This window comes from Dictyostelium purpureum (assembly GCF_000190715.1).
Source record: "Dictyostelium purpureum unplaced genomic scaffold DICPUscaffold_302, whole genome shotgun sequence".
Classification (NCBI taxonomy): Eukaryota; Evosea; class Eumycetozoa; order Dictyosteliales; family Dictyosteliaceae; genus Dictyostelium; species Dictyostelium purpureum.
The window spans coordinates 22,288-40,978 of NW_003519638.1; the positions used below are offsets into that span (position 1 = coordinate 22,288).

Genomic DNA, 18,691 nt, shown 5'->3' on the forward strand with positions numbered 1-18,691 from the left:
AAATCCAATTTTTTTTAAAAATGAATTTTGTGATTTGGAAAATAGACAAATTTCAAAAAAATATGTGGAGTTTTATTTTTAATTAATATGAGGATGAAAAAAGAGGTTAGTAATGGGCAAAAGTTTTTTTTAAACAACCAATAAAATTTTTTTTTTTTAAATATCTTTTTTTTTTTTTTTTATCAATTTTTTTTTTATTAATAAAAAAAAAAATATAAATTTTATTTTGAGAATCGACAAAAATTTTTTATTAATTTTTTGGTTTTTTTAAAATATTTATAGAAAAATACTTAACAGATGTGCAACCTAATAAAAAGTGTGATTTTTTTGTGAACTTTATGATTTTGAATTTTTAATTATTTTGTATAAAAATATTTTTACAGGCATACAACATCCGGGTGATTTATAAATAATAATTAAAACTATAATTACTAAAACGATAAAAAGACACACAGAACCTATTATAATACCTGCAATTTGTGATTTACTAAGACCTGAACCTTTACAGCTTGAACTTGCTGAATTTGAATCTAATAATACACTAAAGTCTGGATCCACAACTACATTATCTGAAAAATATGGTATGTTTATACCAATGTATGATTGTGAGTTTTGATGATTGTTGGTTAAATTTTGGTTCATCGAATTGTCTAATATAGTATTGGTTATTGTTGAAATTTGATCATCATCTACAATACATCTTTTAATGAATCTACCATAGAATGAGTAGTTGTCTACTTGAAGTTTGAGGTAGTCTGAGTTCTCTCTTGTTAAATTACCAAATTGTTTAACTGTTCCAGAACATGAGCCTGAATCGGTTTGAATTGATGCTTTCATGATTAGCTGTAATGAATTTAATATGCTGCTAAAGGGATAATTTGTGATTTTGATTGTATATTTAATTGATGATGGATTTAGCTCAACATTTTCGTTTGCAAACTGTACATTGGATGATTCTTTAAACCATTCTAAAGTTGCTGTAATATTTGATACATCAACCCCATCTTTTTTGATTGTTGATGTATAGGTATATACTGTACTGATGGAATCATTTGAAAGTAATCTGTATATCCATGTATCAAAAAAGTATTTGTTTATTTCTGTTGAATAAAAATCTAGTTCTTTAACACCCACAATTGACACCACACTTGTAACAGATATTTCTTCACCTACTGTAATATTTGTTGATGGATCAGTCTCATTAATTTTTGGTGGTGGTACTGTGATAACTTTTGACATACAATCTATGCCAATCCATGGTAATATACATTTACAACCGGTTAAATAGCATGTGCCTTGTGTTGGACCACCACATAACGGTGTACCTTTGCATAATGAGCTTGTGTTACTTGGTACATCTGGTTCAATAAAGTTGAAAACAGTTGGACTAATTGTTATTGGATCTGTAGTACCAATTAGATTAAAACCAAAAATTACTATTGGTTTAGTTGTAGGTTTTATTTTTGAAAAATATACAGCCGTTGAGGAAAGGTAAGTTGGTTCAATTGTTTTAAAATTTTCATCGCTGTATTTTATTTGGAATGTTGCTGTATTTAATTTTTTTCCATAAATCCAGACACCACCCAAACCTGTGCTTGATAAAGATGATGAACTGGTAAATAAACCAATACTATAAGCACTCGCTGGGGCTAATTTAATATCAAAACCAGCATTTTTTAAGTCATTTGGTGTATAACCTGCTACTGTTCCTGCATTTGAAACAATTCCATAAACAGAGAAATAATATGTATTAAGACTATCAAAATTAAATGGAATTAATATCTTTGAGTAGAATGATGTAAAAGATTCATTTGAATAAGTTACTATGGTTTCATATGATGGAATAACTGAGTAGGTTGGAAATACTGCATAAGCTGTTGGCATATAAGAAGTGGACACACCATTGATATGATATGCAGTATAGCTAACAGTAATAGTTCTACTCACAACAGAGTTTGAAAAAACAAGATAATCAATTTTAATATCTTTAAGGACTGGGTTAATAGAATCACCACCTCCTGGAACTAGTGGACTACATGATATACTTAGTTCTAATAAACTTGAATATTTTAGACCTAAGAGTTTATAAAATGGATTCTTTTGATTGATTTGGAGAATATCATATTCTGTAAAGTAACCTTCATTATCCTCAAAATATGCATAGATGATAGTATAAATTTGTGAAATGCATGGTGAATTGACGACCAATGGAACTGAGTATGTACCTGTTAACTGGGTACCTGTCAATAAATTTTTTGAACTAATTGTTACATTTCTTTCAGTCAAATCTAAAGAACCTCTAATAATTACATAACCTTTTTTGAAACCATTGGCATTATCAAAAATATCGAATAACCATCCGTATTCATTAACCTTGAGTGAGTCTTGATTTTTCTTTTGAATATTTGTAACAATTGGACCCATTAAATCAATATCTAAAATCAAAAATAATAAAATATTAGTGGCTTTTATAAATATATAAATATTTTACAATAATGAGTATTTACTTTTTGATTCTTTAACATTTAATTGGTATTGATTAGGTAATGCAAAACTATAATAGTTTAATTTATCTAATGAATCTAAGGTAATTATATAACCAACACTTCCGGTTCTAATATTCATTGGAGTGATGAATTCAAATTCGAATTGGTCTGTTGCTGGATTGTAATTTGAATAAATAGTATCATTTTTTTGATTTATTCCCGAGTCTGTATAAATAAATGTTACTTTAACTTCTCTATCTGTTGGGTAGTTATTGAGTTTAACATACATTTTATTTGAAAATCTGGTATTTGTAACCCCAAAGTTATTATAAAGGAATGATACATTCTTTAATCCATTTTTAAAATCAAAGCCTAAATATAAAAAAATATATTAGAATTATTGCTTCTATTGTTATTATTATTATTATAAAAAATTATTTCATACTTGATGGTAATTTATCTTTATCTGAAACTGAATCTAAACTTTTAATAGTACCGCCAATGTTATATTTATAATTTGGACCAATATAATATTCAGTCATAGATTCTCTAGACAATCTTAATACAATTTTATATAGACTAAATCTAGGAACATTAATTTCAAGGTATCGAAGATCCCAACTACTCGAAATGATTTGAGTCTCTGTATCTGAATAGGAGCTATATATAGTTGTGTCCGAACTATAAAGAACAATATGAGTTAGATAATCTGTTACGACAGAAATATTTAAACTTATTAACATTCTTCCTCTTGGAATTAATTTTAAATCATAATAAAATATATTTGAAGGTGTAATTATACCTGAAACTAAAATAAAGATATTAGTATTATAATTTAAAAAAAAAAGATAATTTAAGATGGGTCTTACACTTTATTGGTAAAATATAGTTATATGATAATCCATTTGCTTTAAACTGAACATTATCGTTAACAATTCTATCACGAGTAAAATAATAAGTAAAGGTTAAAGTAGAGAATATGTTATTTACATTGTAACCATATGGGAATCTATAAACCTTTTCTGGTTGACCAAACGACAAAGAGTAAGGAAGATTAACTTGTGATAATGCTAATACAACTGTGAAAAAGGGTGTATCCTCTATCCCAGTGGCTGACATAATAATAGAGTCAGCTACGTCTTTGTTTGAAAAATAGAAAAAATTAATATTTAAAAATTATAATATAGTTTTTGATCATCTGTTTTTTCTTACTTTTTTGATTTAAAGTTTGAGAAAATAAAACCTTCTTTTCGTTTGAGTAATAATAAACCAATGAATAGGTTGATTGTTGCAAAACATCACCTGATAAGGGGACCAAATAATTAAAAATACCAGATTTTGACCCAACTAAAAATGGTTCGTTTTTTTGTACACCATCCACTAAAGTATAAAAATAATTGTTATATTGATCTTTAATATTTCCTAGCTCTGCATATCCTGCATCTGTAATTAAATCACTTGGGTCACTTGGATATAGACTATATATTGGTAAATTATTTGAAGCTATAAAATTAAAAGAATAATAGTAATTAGTAGATGATCTAAACTAAAAATTCACAAAAATTTAATAAAAAACATACATTGTAATACAATTGGTACATTAATTGTTAATGATTTAGCAGAGGAGAATAATATTGAAAAGCTAATTGAATTTCTTGTTGAATCAAATAATAATTCATTATTATATTTAAATGCTATAAAGTAGGTATTATAACCCATATAAATTTGAGTATATGGTGCTGTTAAATTTAAATCCAAATCAACTTCAATTTGATCGATTTGTAATAAAACCCCAATAGTATTATAAAAAATTCCTGAACCAAGTAACGAATATTTTATATTTGATACGTCATATTCTAATAATTAAACTATAGTTAGTATATTATATTTATATATATACAATATGCAAAAATAAATAATAAACTTGATAACCCACCAAAACAAGTAAAATGTATAATATTTTGTATTTCTTGATTACCAGATACTGAACCAACAAAAGCTACAGAAATAAACTTGTTTACCCCTAATTCCACCGTTTGTTTTAATGTGAAATATAAGGTACCATTTGAAAATGATTTACCTATTAAATCACCACTAAGAGGTTGGGCATCGATTACATCATCCGGGGTTTGCGATTGAGCTGAAATGGGGATATTAAATTCACAATAATTTGATGATGATGTTTTTCCGTACCCTATAAAAGTATTAGAACCATCCCCCACCAAAATCTGTAGTGTTATACCTTGACCACAACATATTATTATTAAATAAAAAATATTTAATAAAATGATTAAAAATTTTTTCATATTTATTTTTTTGATTTTTATTGTTATTTATTTTTATTTTTTTATTCACTTTGGTTTTTAAACATTATTAATTATTGAAAAAAAACTATGATTAATTTATATAATTATAAAAATTATAATAAATAAAATGATTAAAAAAACTGAAAGAATAGAATCATATTCTGACCAGCTTTCATTTCTCACCTTAAAAAAAAAATCTGCTTTTTTTTTTTTTTTTTTTTTATTTTTTATTTAATTTTATTTTTTTTACGTTTTTATTTATTTTAAAAAATTTTAAAAATATTTTACCAAGCTAAAAACCCAAAACTGGACCGTGATGCGAAAGTTAATAGAAAAAAATATATATTTTAGAAAAGTTATATTTTCCTTTTTATTGTAAATTTGTAATTTTTCTTATATAACATGCCACCATAAAAATAAAAAACCTGCTTTTACAAGAGGATACCCATTAGTAAAAAATATGTTTCAAATTAAAAAAAAAAAATTGATGCCCCCAAAAAAAAATAAAAAAAAGATGCCCCCCACACACCTTAAATATTTTCTTAAATAAAATTTTAAAAAAAAAATCTGCTTTTTCAACGAAATTAAAAAAATTATACTTTTTGATTCAGAAGCAAACAAAACCATTTTTTAAAAAAATTCTTAAAAAAATAAAAAATATCAATAATTTTTTATTCTTTACAAATTATAATAAAAATGTTGTCTATAAAAATAAAATAAAAATAATACAAATTATTTGATGTATAACTACATTTAGCAGTGTTTTTGTGTGTATGTGGGGTGTGGTTTATAATGGACACTGGTCGTTGGAATATTTTTTCTACATTTGGTTTTTTTTTTTTTTCTTTTGCAACAAAAAAAAAAAAAAAACCAAATATAGAATGTAAAGAAAAAATAATAAAAACAAAAAATTATTTCTATTTGTGAATCTTTTCGTATCTCAGGCTAAAATTTTTTTTTTTTTTTTTTTATAAAATTTTTTTTTTATTTAATTTTAAAAAAAATTCATATTTTTTTTTAAATTTTTATGAGTTTATTTAATTTTTTTTTGTGTTCAGATTCAAATCAAATAATAAAATAAAATGTGTTAGTGTATGTATATGGTTAATATATCAATCTTATCGTATTAAACTTTTGGTTTTTAAAGTGTTTATATATCTATGCGATGTACATATGTTATTTCTTTTTTTTTTTTATCTGTTTTTTATTATTATTTTTTTTTTCTTCTACATCTTTTTATTCATTTACAAATTAACATAATAATACATTATAATTTATTGCCACCAAACAAACACCAAATATGTTCAATAATAAATATTTAAATTAAATAGAAAAAAAAATAAAAAAAAAAATAAAAAAAAGAAAAAAAAAGAAAAAAAAGAAATATAAACGACAATATTTTTTTTGATTTTTAACAGATCCAAAAATTCCAATTAATATATATTTTTAATAGTTTAATAGTTTAAAAAATAACTTACTCATAATATCTTTTCAAAATTCATATATTTTATTTTATTTTTAATTTTTAAAATTTTATATACCAAAATAACAAATTGTATATATTAAATTTAAAATTAAAATTAATTTTTTTATTGTTTCATTTTATTTTATTTAAGATATATCATTAATAGTTTTAACTAAAATAAAATTTTTGTATAAATAATAATAGAATTTAATCATATCATAAAAAATAATTTAAATATATAAACTAACAAAATTTTTTTTTTATTAATTTAATATTTGTTGTTGTTCTTTTTTCTTTTTTTTTTTTTTTTTTTTTTTTAAAAAAATGATTAAAAAGATTTTGCAATTATTTTTTGAAAGGCAACCAGTAAAACAAATACTCTTTTCACAAAAGATTCAACTATCCAATGATGATATTCAATCATTTAATAATATAATATATGCCATTTGTAATGATGGCGATAGTAACAATAATATAGTAGAGTATATTAATAACGATAATAATAATTTGGTTATATTTAAAGTTAATAATATCAATAGCAGTTATGTTATAGAAACACCATTTCCATCACCATCTTTATTTCAAGTAACAACAATAAACTCTTATAAACAATCACCAATTATCGAAGACAATAATAACAATGATAATGGTATCAATAATAATGATAATGATATTATTGAAAGTATTGAACCATTTTCATTAATAGACACAGCCGATGAATCAATATTGGATACACCTTTATTATCAGAGTTATCTCTAACAGCAGAGTCACCTTTAATAATAGAGTCACCTTCAACTACACTATCAACAGAGTCACCTTTAATAATAGAATCACCTTCAACAAATGGATTATCTAATTATAATGATGAGGCAATAGAGGAGAAGTTAGTTCTAGACTCAAAGTTACCAACAATTTCTATAACTGATTCAAATACTTTAGAAAAGAATACTAATATTGGCGCAGATACATTAAGTCCATATGAATGTAGTCCTATTTTTTCATCTGCCAGTAGTTTATCATCGTTGCCTTCCATTACTACATTGGAATCTTTAGAGGCAAATGTTTGCTCATTACCATCGACCACAGCCACTCCAGCTACAGCTGTAAATCTTCCATTGGGTTCTGCTGCTACATTTGAAATTAGATCACTTTCATCATCAACAACCTCAATAACTGCCGCTGTGTTTGAGTTTAGCCGTCAATTGGTTGAAAATTCATCCCCAAGTGTTCCATTTACCTCGCCAATATATAGTCCAGTTGCTGCAACTGTCTCAAGAGCAAATAGTTTATCATCATCACCAATACTACCATCATCATCATCAACACCAACAAATAAATTTGTTCCATCATTATGTATACCAACATACTCTGCTAATAGCAAACCAGTATCACCAACACTATTATATAGCCCAATTTTTCATTCACCACCACTACAACGCATTGCAACACCTCGCTCCCCACCTTTATTATCGTTACAGATAGAAAATTCAAGCCAGCGCCATCTTAATGGAAATGATACAACATCAATACCAACACCTCCACCCCCACCCACAACACCACATGTTTCGACACCACGTCCATTATGTGGTTTGCCTCCACCACCTCCAAAAAAATTTAATAGTCGTCAAATTAATAAAAATGTACCATTACCATCCATCAATATGAAGCAACTATATTGGAATAAAATGAGTAATTCAAAGATTCAAGGCACCATATTTGATAGTTTAACCAATCATCCCTCTAATTGCGATTTTATCAAATTGGACTTTAAAGATATCGAAAGAGTATTTTCAGCTAAATCTATCGAAAAGAAAGAGCATTCGACATGTTATAGTCCAAGAAAGCTTTGCCCAATTCAAATTATAGATACCAAAGTCTCACAAAATCTCTCCATTTTCTTATCCTCCCAATTTAAAGGCACTGCTTTTGGTGAAATCTGTTATGCTATTGAATACGGAAATGAAATGATGTTTCAACTTAACCATATTGATTCCTTGTTGGGATTCTTACCTTCTGTAGAGGATATCAAGCAAATTAGTCAATACATAAAGGATAACAATACTGACGTTTGTAAACTGGGCCCAGCTGAGCAGTTTCTATTGGCCATCAATTCGGTTCCACAGGTACGTGCTCGTCTTTCAATAATGAAATTTAAATACACATTCGAAATAAAGAAAATGGATTTATACACAAACATCAACAATATTAAACAAGCAACTAAAGAAATTAAGCAAAGTGAAAAGATTTCAAAATTATTATTGGTAATACTTACAGTGGGTAATTTTCTTAACAGTGGCACAGCTAGAGGTAATGCATTTGGATTCAAATTAAATACAATCACCAAATTGGCAGATATTAAATCAACTGACAACAAAATATCATTGGTTAATTACTTATCCAAGGTAATTCATAAAGATTTTCCACATCTCCACACATTTGCTAAAGACCTTTGCCATGTCGAGTCTGCTTGTCGTATTTCGCTCTCTGATTTGTTAACTGAAGTATCCAATTTAGAAAAAGATTATGTTCAGGTACAGCAATTAATTAAATCCCTTCAAATTGATCAAGGTAACGAATTTAAACAAAAGTATGAAGCTTTTTGCACTCACATCACTAAAGATATAGATTTAATCATTACTGTATCCAAAGAAACTGAAAGAGATTTTCAACAGTTATTGGCAATCTATGGTGAAGAAATGAAAACAGAATCAAATGAATTCTTTGGAATTTTTCTTAAATTTATCGAACAGTATGAAAAATCTACAAAAGAAAATGAAAAACTATCATTAAAAAAATCAAAAAGAAGATAACAGAGATGGGGAAATCTTTTACCAAAGTAATTCAATATTTTTCATGTAATAACAACTTGTAAATAATAAATAGATAAAAATTTTATAAACAATTATTAAATAAAAATTCAAATATTGTAAAGATAATAATTAAATAAATTATTTATTAACTTTCTAAAATATAGCACCATAATATTTTACTTATCTTATTAATATGGTTTTGTAAAGGTTATTGAAAGGAAAAAAAATATTTATAAATTTAAAAATTTAAAAACGTAAAAAATTTAAAAAAAAAAAAAAAAACTGCGTATAATAATTAAAAAAAATAAAAAAAAAAAAAAAAAAAAATTTAAAAAAATTATTTTTTGTTTTGTTTATTATAGTTTTAAAACCGTGGGTGAGTGTTGTGAGATTATTTGGTAATAAGAGAGATTGAACTTGGTCAAAACCATAACCGAATGTGAGTGCTGTAAGACTATTTGGTATTTAATTATTAGTTATGAACTGATCACTTTATTTATAGTTTTTTTTTTAGTATTAATGTTATGTTTTTACTTTGTTTAGGAATTCCATTGATTCACTTGGTGCGGACATATTGATTATTACCTTGGCTATTTTTTCTGTGGTAGTCAGAGCCAGCTTCTGTTCATATAAGCCGGGACCACTAAGATCAGTATTACAATCTTTGTGGTTTGGTCTAGTCTGTGTTATACCTGCAATGCATTCTGATTGATGAGACCAGACCGGGTATCGTTTAACGATTCATACCATTTAAAATGGCAGAGTTCTGAATTTGGGTGGATATCAGGATCCAGATGTTTTTTTACGGTGTTACTCCTCACCTTGGTAGAAGAATGTTAATCATGACTGATTACTTTATTTAATTTTTACATGTACCGGGTGGAATTACTTGGTTAAAAAGACTTCCAAATGTGAGTGTTGTGAGACTATTTGGTAATGAGCCAGGTAGAAATACTTGGTTAAAATAATGACCGAATGTGAGTGTTGTAAGACTATTTGGTAATGAGCCGGGTAGAACTACTTGGTTAAAACGACGACCGAATGTGAGTGTTGTGAGACTATTTGGTAATGTGCCGGGTGGAACTATTTGGTTATAATCATCACCGAATGTGAGTGTTGTGAGACTATTTGGTAATGTGTTGGGTAGAACTACTTGGTTAAAACTACGACCGAATGTGAGTGTTGTGAGACTATTTGGTAATGTGTTGGGTAGAACTACTTGGTTAAAATTATTGCCGAATGTGAGTGTTGTGAGACTATTTGGTAATGTGCCGGGTGGAACTATTTGGTTATAATCATCACCGAATGTGAGTGTTGTGAGATTATTTGGTAATGTGTCGGGTAGAACTACTTGGTTAAAATCATTGCCGAATGTGAGTGTTGTGAGACTATTTGGTAATGTGTCGAGTAGAATTACTTGATTAAAATAATTGCCGAATGTGAGTGTTGTGAGACTATTTGGTAATCTGCCGGGTGGAATTACTTGGTTAAAACAATAACCGAATATGAGTGTTGTGAGACTATTTGGTAATGTGTCGGGTAGAACTACTTGGTTAAAATCATTGCCGAATGTGAGTTTTGTGAGACTATTTGGTAATGTGTCGGGTAGAACTACTTGGTCAAAACCATGACCGAATTTGAGTGTTGTGAGACTATTTGGTAATGTGCCGGGTCGAATTACTTGGTTAAAATAATTTCCGAATGTAAGTGTTGTGAGACTATTTGGTAATGTGTTGGGTAGAATTACTTGGTCAAAATAATTGGGTAGAATTGCTCGATTAAAACAAACACCTAATGTGAGTGTTGTGAGACTATTTGGTAATGTGCAGGGTAGAATTACTTGGTTAAAACAAAAACCGAATATGAGTGTTGTGAGACTCTTTGGTAATGTGCCGGGTAGAATTTCTTGCTTAAAATCATCACCGAGTGTGAGTGTTGTGAGACTATTTGGTAATGTACCTGGTCGAATTACTTTGTTAGAACAATAACCGAATGTGAGTGTTGTGAGACTATTTGGTAATGTACCTGGTCGAATTACTTGGTTAAAATCATGACCGAATGTGAGTGTTGTGAGACTATTTGGTAATGTGTTGGGTAGAATTACTTGGTTAAAAGCATCACCGAGTGTGAGTGTTGTGAGACTATTTGGTAATGTGCCGGGTCGAACTCCATGCTTATAACGACTACCGAATTTGAGTGTTGTGAGACTATTTGGTAATGTGTTGGGTAGAACTTCTTGGTTAAAACAATAACCGAATGTGAGTGTTGTGAGATTATTTGGTAATGAGTTGGGTAGAACTTCTTGGTTAAAATCATCACCGAATGTGAGTGTTGTGAGATTATTTGGTAATGTGTTGGGTAGAACTACTTGGTCAAAATCATGACCGAATGTGAGTGTTGTGAGACTATTTGGTAATGTGCTGGGTAGAATTACTTGGTTAAAACGACGACCGAATATGAGTGTTGTGAGACTATTTGGTAATGTACCGGGTGGAATTGCTTGGTTAAAAGGATTATGGAGTGCGAGTGTAGTAATTGTGTTTGGTAAAGTTGTTAGAGTTAGCATTTTAGAAGAACCGTGCAAATATAAATTTGTCAAAAATGGTGGATATTCATCTTTATCTGGTAGTGTATTATCACGCCACTTAAGTGTTGTTATATATGATTTATCTTTAAACTTGCTATAACCTGATATATCAAGATCTTCAACACTATGTTTAATAAACTTTAAAATATGTTTATGAATTTCATTTCTTAAAAATATATTATTCCAAACTCTATATAATAATCTATAATAAATAGTTAAAAAGAGAAAAAACTAATTAATATGCTTTTAATTAATCTATTATTTATATTTATTTTATGTATTGTATTATATTGTATTATACTTACCTATCACCAATATTATAGCTGTTTTTTAACTCTTCATTTACGCAAAAGTTAATTAGAGATGATAGTAGTTTATTCATTGTTAGTATAAAAATTAATGAATAAAATTAACATTTCTTTTTTATAAATTGAATTTTTTAAACAAAATGTAAAAATTTTTTTTCAAAAAATTTTTTTTTTAAACCTTAAATTTGAAAAAATTTTTTTTTTTAAACCTTAAAATTGAAGAAATTTTTTTTTTTAACCCTTAAAGTTGAAGAAAAAAAAAATTTTCTTATAAATTTTTTCTTATAAATTTTTTTTAATAAATTTTAAAAAAAAAAAAAGCAAAATGTTTTTTTGTGATAATAAATAAAAAATATGATTTTGAGTTATAATAAATAAATATATTATTAAAGTTTATTTAAAATTTTATAGTTAATTTATTATTTATTATTTATATTCTTTGAGTTTTGGATTATGGAACGCAATATTACAAAATTCATGGCACTTTATAACATTCATATGAGATAATTTTGAATTTTTTATAATTTTTTTTTTTTTTACAAAAAAATTATACAAAAATAAATAAATTGTTGATGTGGTGTAGTTGTTGTTTCAAAAAAAAGGAATTATTCATTATTATTAATAATATTTTTTAAAAAAAATTTTTGAAAATTTGTGTTTGATTTATGTGATGATTTTGGATGGTAATTTTTGTTTTTATAGTTCTGGATTTTTGGTATGTTAAAAGTGTTATTTGGGTGACCAGACTTATTAAATTATGGAATACTTTTTGGGTATTCTGGATAAGTATTTTGAAGAGTATTTGGTGAATAAAATGGATTTTGGGTAGAATGTTGATTATATTGTGGTGGAATAATGCAATTATTAGTATCCAAGTTATCATCACCATTATTTTGATTATTATTTTTTTAAATTTTGTTTGTGAATGAATAAATAAAAGAGATACACCGATCAACTAGTGAGATCTCAATTAGATTTCGTCTACTTATAAAAGTTTTAAAAAATCAAAGAAAATTTTGGATTTATTTAAAACAGTTAATGAAAGTGTATGTGGTGATATATGTAGATTATATAAAAATCAACAAAAGTGTGTAAAAATAAAATGAATTGTATAAAAAGTGATAAATATCATTAAAAAAATGAATGATGTTGTAATTAGTGGTAATTAATTATGGTTAAAGATATGGTAATAATAACTATAATAAAAAGTGTTGATACACCAGTAGTATGTAAATTTTGTGTATCAAAAGCTCGATTAGCAAAGTTGGAATTGCGACAGCCTTCTAAGCTGTAGGTCCTGGGATCGAGACCCAGATTGAGCGAAAAAACATTAGATATTTTATATCTTCCCGGAGTTTATTTATAGTTTTTTTTTTGAGCATTATGAATTGATGTTACCCTGGAGGCAGAAAAATTACAGATAATACAATGACTGTAAACGAAATTATCAAATTTTGTATCAAAAACAAACTACCAGGAATCATTACTTTTTATGATTTTGAGAAAGCTTTTGACTCTATATCTCATGATGCCATTTACAGAACACTATTACACATTCAAGTACCAACCAAACTAACTAATCTTATTATGCAACTACTCACCAATTCCTTTGCAAAAATAGAAATAAATGGTAAAAATACTGATAAATTTATAATAGGACGAGGAGTAAAACAAGGAGATCCTTTATCACCGACTCTTTATGTAATGGTAATAGAAGCTTTAGCTAGATCAATACTAGAAGATAAATCAATAATTGGACTTCCTTTAGACAACACAAACAGAAGAATCAAATTTCAAGGTTTTGCAGATGATTCATCATCAATGGTTCATAACAACGACCAACTTAATTTGGTACTTCAACACTTCAATCAATTTTGCACAGCAACATCATCAAAACTAAATATAGATAAATCAGTTTCAATAACAATCAACAACCCAGACACAACAAATTCAGTTATTCCAATATCAAATAAACCAGAAAGATATTTAGGTTACTACTTCACAGGTACCGGAATCCATAGAAAACTACCAGAAATACTGAATTCTATAAGATCCTCGTTATCATTATGGAAAACAACAAGTAACTCAATTAAAACAAAAGTAAACATCCTCAAATCCTTTGCACTATCAAGAATAACATATTACTCGTATATTGAAGAATTCAACGATGATGAAATTAAAGAAATCAATAAAATTGCAGATTGGTTCCTATCAGCACCTAACAATAAAAGTCCAAATGGTTTTAAAGTCTTCAAATTAATGAGCTCTAAAAGAGCAAATTATCCTATGGATCAAGGAGGTTGGAATCTTTGGAATATCAAAAACAGACAAAAAGCACAAAGATTATGGATGATAAATCAAATAATCAATAAAATTGAAACTAACAAAATAGAATCAGAATATCAACACAGCTGGAAACATCAAATATCAACCAAAACAATAACTTCAGATTACCTATTTAAAAACTACAATGATTGGATACAAATAAAAGTTAAAAAAGGACTACTAGACGGGTTGAAATCCATTAAAAATAAAGACGGCAAACCTCTTTCTTTAGCAGAATGGTATTCGGAAATAAACAATCTCAACAGCTTTACACCCAAAACAGAATTCCAACAATGTCTTCAACTTACAGGTTATAGCTATATCAACTTATTCAATAATTTACTTAATATTAAAGATCCAAAATCAAGAAACACTCTATTCAAATTCCAAGCAAGATGCTTACCCATCAACTTCATTCACAACAAACCATGTAGACTATGTAATGAAAATCTTAATAATGATCCATATGGTCATCTATTTTTCAAATGTAAAAAAACTCTGAAATTCATCAACTTCAATAAACTAAAATCATTTATATTCATTACTTCGGGAAGGGGCCTCAATTGGTCACTGGACATAACAAGATCAAGAAGGAATATATCAATAAAAAATATTACATACAAAATCCCAGAAGGTCGCAAATCCGATGGAGAAATAAATATGGATTACAACAACACCAGATTCCACAAATCACACTTCCAATGGAACTATAAAGCAATAGATTTCGACTTAACTAGATGTTTCGCTTATAGAAATGCCATAGCCCTGGTATTTCATCATGTTTGGATTTGGTTATGTAAAGAATTATATGACGATCAAGAAAATACAATAAAAGAACTCGATTATAAGAATCTAACCTCAAAATGGACTAAACTAGCTACTTTAGAATACTTAAAAGGTTTAAAAAACATCAAGGAAAGACACGCTAAACAACCACAAACAATTAGCAACATCAATGAAGAATATAGAAAATTCAAAAGAAAAATAGCAAGAGCATACTTCATCAGCATCAAATCTTTACCAAATATCAACAGTTTAGAATATTTTCTTTAAATACTTTATAAAAAACATTAAATAAAATTTTACTGATTAATTAAAAGCATTGCTTTTTATTATCTTCACTTTTAAAAAAAAAAAAAAAAATGATGTTACCAAAACTCATGTATGTATTAAACATCTTACTGATTAATTTGGGGGAGCAATGATAGCCAAGTGGTCAAACGAATTTCCTACAAGTTACCCAGTCTCAAAAAGTTTTCCGAATCCCACACGAATTGACGTTACCGTGCCCAACTTGTATGCAGTGTGGTAAAACTCATATAAGCATTAAACACATACCAAACACAATAAACTGATGACTTAATATATCATTAAGAATCATCTTCACTTTTAAAAAAAAAAAAAAAAAAAAAAAAAAAAATACTGATAAATAAGGCATCAATATTTCCTTTATTATTTTTAATTTTCTTCACTTTAAAAAAAAATAAAAATAAAAAAGTTTATTGAGCTACTACCAATGATAGCATAGTGGTGGAATGTGTAATTAACAAAGATCAAATATTTTACTGATTAATTTAAAGCATTTGCTTTTAATTATCTTCACTTTTAAAAAAAAAAAAAAAAAAGATCAAATAATGATCAACAACAATTAATAATAATCAATTATTATTTTTTTAAGGACAAATTTTATTTGTTATTTTTTTATAGTTTAATTTAACCAATTTATATATTTATAGTCTTGATGATTTTTTAAAACATCAATTAAATAGTTTAATAATTGATCTTTGTTATCATCTATATTATTACCATTAATATTGATGTCTGCATTATTATTATTATTATTATTATTATTATTATTATTATTGTTATTGTCATTATTATTTATTAAATAGTTTTGATATAAGAGTTTTAAAAAATAAATTTTATTTTCTTTAATTGCTTCGTCTATAAGTGTCTTTGAGGGTTTTAAATTTGTAAATTTGTTGTAGGTTTTTAAAAGGAATAAATAAAAATCGAAAGGAAATGTTATGATGAGGTCATCCAAACTCTTATTTGAAATGAATTCTGTTATTTCTTTTGCTAAACCACCATAGTAAACTTGATGATACTTCAATACCAATGGTGTCTCATCTTCTTCATTGACTTCATTTAACCAACAATTAAAATCTTGACTGTTGTTTTTTTGATCTTTTGGTAGTTTTTCATATTTTTCAAGTTCCGATAGATATTTAATTTGAAACTCTGTCAAATTTAATTTCTCTGGGAATTTAAAGAGTATGTCTGTTACTCCACTTTGATGTGCCATATAAAATAGTCCTGGTGAGAGTTTTAAAAATTTAAATTGTTCTAAATCTTGAATAAATCGAAACTCGTTTATAAATAAATCGACTTCTTTTATATCTAAAAAGAATTTTAAATTATAGTTTATTGATTTCAGAACATCCTCATGGTTGGGTGTACCATGTATTATAATACAAGAATATACAATGATTACTGATATTTGATTAATAATTTGTAATAGCAATGGGTTTATGGATGATTGTTGGATTTGGAGTGTTGATAAAAGTGGTGGTTGTGATGTTGATGATACTGATGCGTCTGTTGTTGCTATTGTTTCTGTTGTTGGTGATATTTTTCTTGCAAAAAAATAATTACAGTAGTAGTTGATTTCTTTATTAAATATTAATTCAAATGTAAATGTTTTAGAATCTAAATATTTAATAATGTCATGGTTTAATGCTACATTAACCAAATCATTTGTATTTTCATAGTCATCTGGAATTTCATAGAATTGATTTAAAAGTAGTTTTTCTTTAAAAGATGGTGAGCCTACCAAATATTTTATAAATACTGGTGATTTAATTGAAAGATAATAAACTGTGTGATATTTGGAATGTTTAATTTCGATATTATTTAATTTTAAAACCTGATAGATATACATTAATTTTTCTATTGGGATGTTATTAACTTGAATTAATATTTTATATAAATAATTAATAAGTATTAAAATTATTTTTGCTGTGGTATTGTTATCTATATTATTACTATTATCTTTGTTATTAATATTATTACTATTATTAAAATTTATTAACAGCTCTATTATTGAAATTATTTTACTATATGGTAATGTTGATACTACTAAATCGAAAGACACCATGTCTATGTTTCTATTAAAAATTCTATTTTGATTTATTGGAGTTGTACTTTCCCAATACTGTATAAATAATTCAGGGTCCTGTGCTATAGGATTAAAGCTAGTATTATTTAAAAAGAATTGAATTGTGGAAACTGATAAAACATTAATAGAATAACAAAAAACTTGTACCATTGTAATTGAAATATCATTAACATTTTTCAATATTTTGATATTATAAGCTAAAGTTTCCCATGATTGTGGTGATATTAATTCTAAACAATTGACTACACCCGCTGAATATTTTTCTAAAATGAAAAATTCGATAATTTTGAATAGTTGAATATCATCTCCTGTTTTATTGACGTGTGCTTTATATTCTTTTTCAATACTAGTATTAAATAGTTTATGTCCAAAAATTGCTTTAACTTTATCTAAATCACAATTTTCTATTGCTTCTTTTAGTGGGTACTTGAGTGGGCTACAAAGTGACTTTCCAAGACTTTCAATTAAATCCAAGTTTGAATATTCCAGTGATTTTGCGATGGAAAGCTCACTATCTTTTAATAAACTAATGACCAAATGATCCCTGACTACTAAAAGCTCTGACTCTCTTGTTGTTTTTGATTCTTCGAATAGTGCACGATAGAGAAGAACCTCTTTACTGTTGTTTGATGATGGAATTGATTGAATGATATCTTTGAGTGAATCTAATTTTGTAGTTTCTTTGGCATCTAAACAACTTTCAAAAAACCTGTATATAAAATTTTCAATGTGTATTTTCTTTTCGAAATACTGAAATTCTTCTTTTCCCTCGATGAATGAATAGTATAGTTTTATAAACTCTGGTTGAATGTTATAAAAAACTTCTTTTTCTAAACGTTTACGTTTAACTATTTTCTTTATATCATATGGATTATTTATTAAAAATGACTTTAAATTTTCAGAGTTGAGGAGTAAACCTGAATATTCATATATTTGTTCATTTTTATATATACGATATAATTTCTTAAGCCTTTCAATACCATTTTTGCTGTGTATTATTCTTAATGTAAATGGATCCATAGAGCTATGAAAACCCAAGTCCAATAGTTTATTTATTATTTCAATAGAATTGACTTTATGTAAAATATCTTCAATATTTATTTTAATATTTTCACCTGAAAGAACAAATGATTTATTATTATTATTATTATTATTATTATTATCATTATTATTATTAATATTGTTATTATTATTATCATTCAATATCGAATAAAAATAATCACTA

General features: G+C 26.5%; 4 protein-coding genes across 4 annotated transcripts; 1 reads left to right on the plus strand and 3 right to left on the minus strand.

Moving 5' to 3' along the window:
• Positions 1 to 181: 181 nt before the first annotated feature.
• Positions 182 to 5,419, minus strand: DICPUDRAFT_99158 (uncharacterized protein; the record flags this gene model as incomplete). The annotated part of the gene is made up of 8 exons (XM_003291808.1): positions 182 to 2,435; positions 2,508 to 2,858; positions 2,932 to 3,294; positions 3,356 to 3,625; positions 3,699 to 3,989; positions 4,067 to 4,342; positions 4,567 to 4,680; positions 5,392 to 5,419. The coding sequence occupies 8 exons, from the start codon at positions 5,417 to 5,419 to the stop codon at positions 337 to 339; spliced, it is 3,792 nt and encodes a 1,263-aa protein (XP_003291856.1). The 3' UTR covers positions 182 to 336.
• A 1,162-nt stretch (positions 5,420 to 6,581) lies between these two features.
• Positions 6,582 to 9,192, plus strand: DICPUDRAFT_99159 (uncharacterized protein; the record flags this gene model as incomplete). Its single annotated transcript, XM_003291801.1, has 1 exon — positions 6,582 to 9,192. One exon carries the CDS (start codon positions 6,582 to 6,584, stop codon positions 9,066 to 9,068), a length of 2,487 nt encoding a protein of 828 aa, XP_003291849.1. The 3' UTR covers positions 9,069 to 9,192.
• Positions 9,193 to 9,927: 735 nt separating this feature from the next.
• On the minus strand, positions 9,928 to 12,037 carry DICPUDRAFT_82511 (uncharacterized protein; the record flags this gene model as incomplete). Its single annotated transcript, XM_003291809.1, has 2 exons — positions 9,928 to 11,857; positions 11,961 to 12,037. 2 exons carry the CDS (start codon positions 12,035 to 12,037, stop codon positions 9,928 to 9,930), a joined length of 2,007 nt encoding a protein of 668 aa, XP_003291857.1.
• Positions 12,038 to 15,996: 3,959 nt separating this feature from the next.
• DICPUDRAFT_82514 (uncharacterized protein) lies at positions 15,997 to 18,581 on the minus strand (the record flags this gene model as incomplete). The annotated part of the gene is made up of 1 exon (XM_003291810.1): positions 15,997 to 18,581. A coding segment is annotated over one exon (2,583 nt), but the record flags the coding sequence as incomplete, so codon positions are not given.
• Between the last annotated feature and the right edge of the window lie 110 nt (positions 18,582 to 18,691).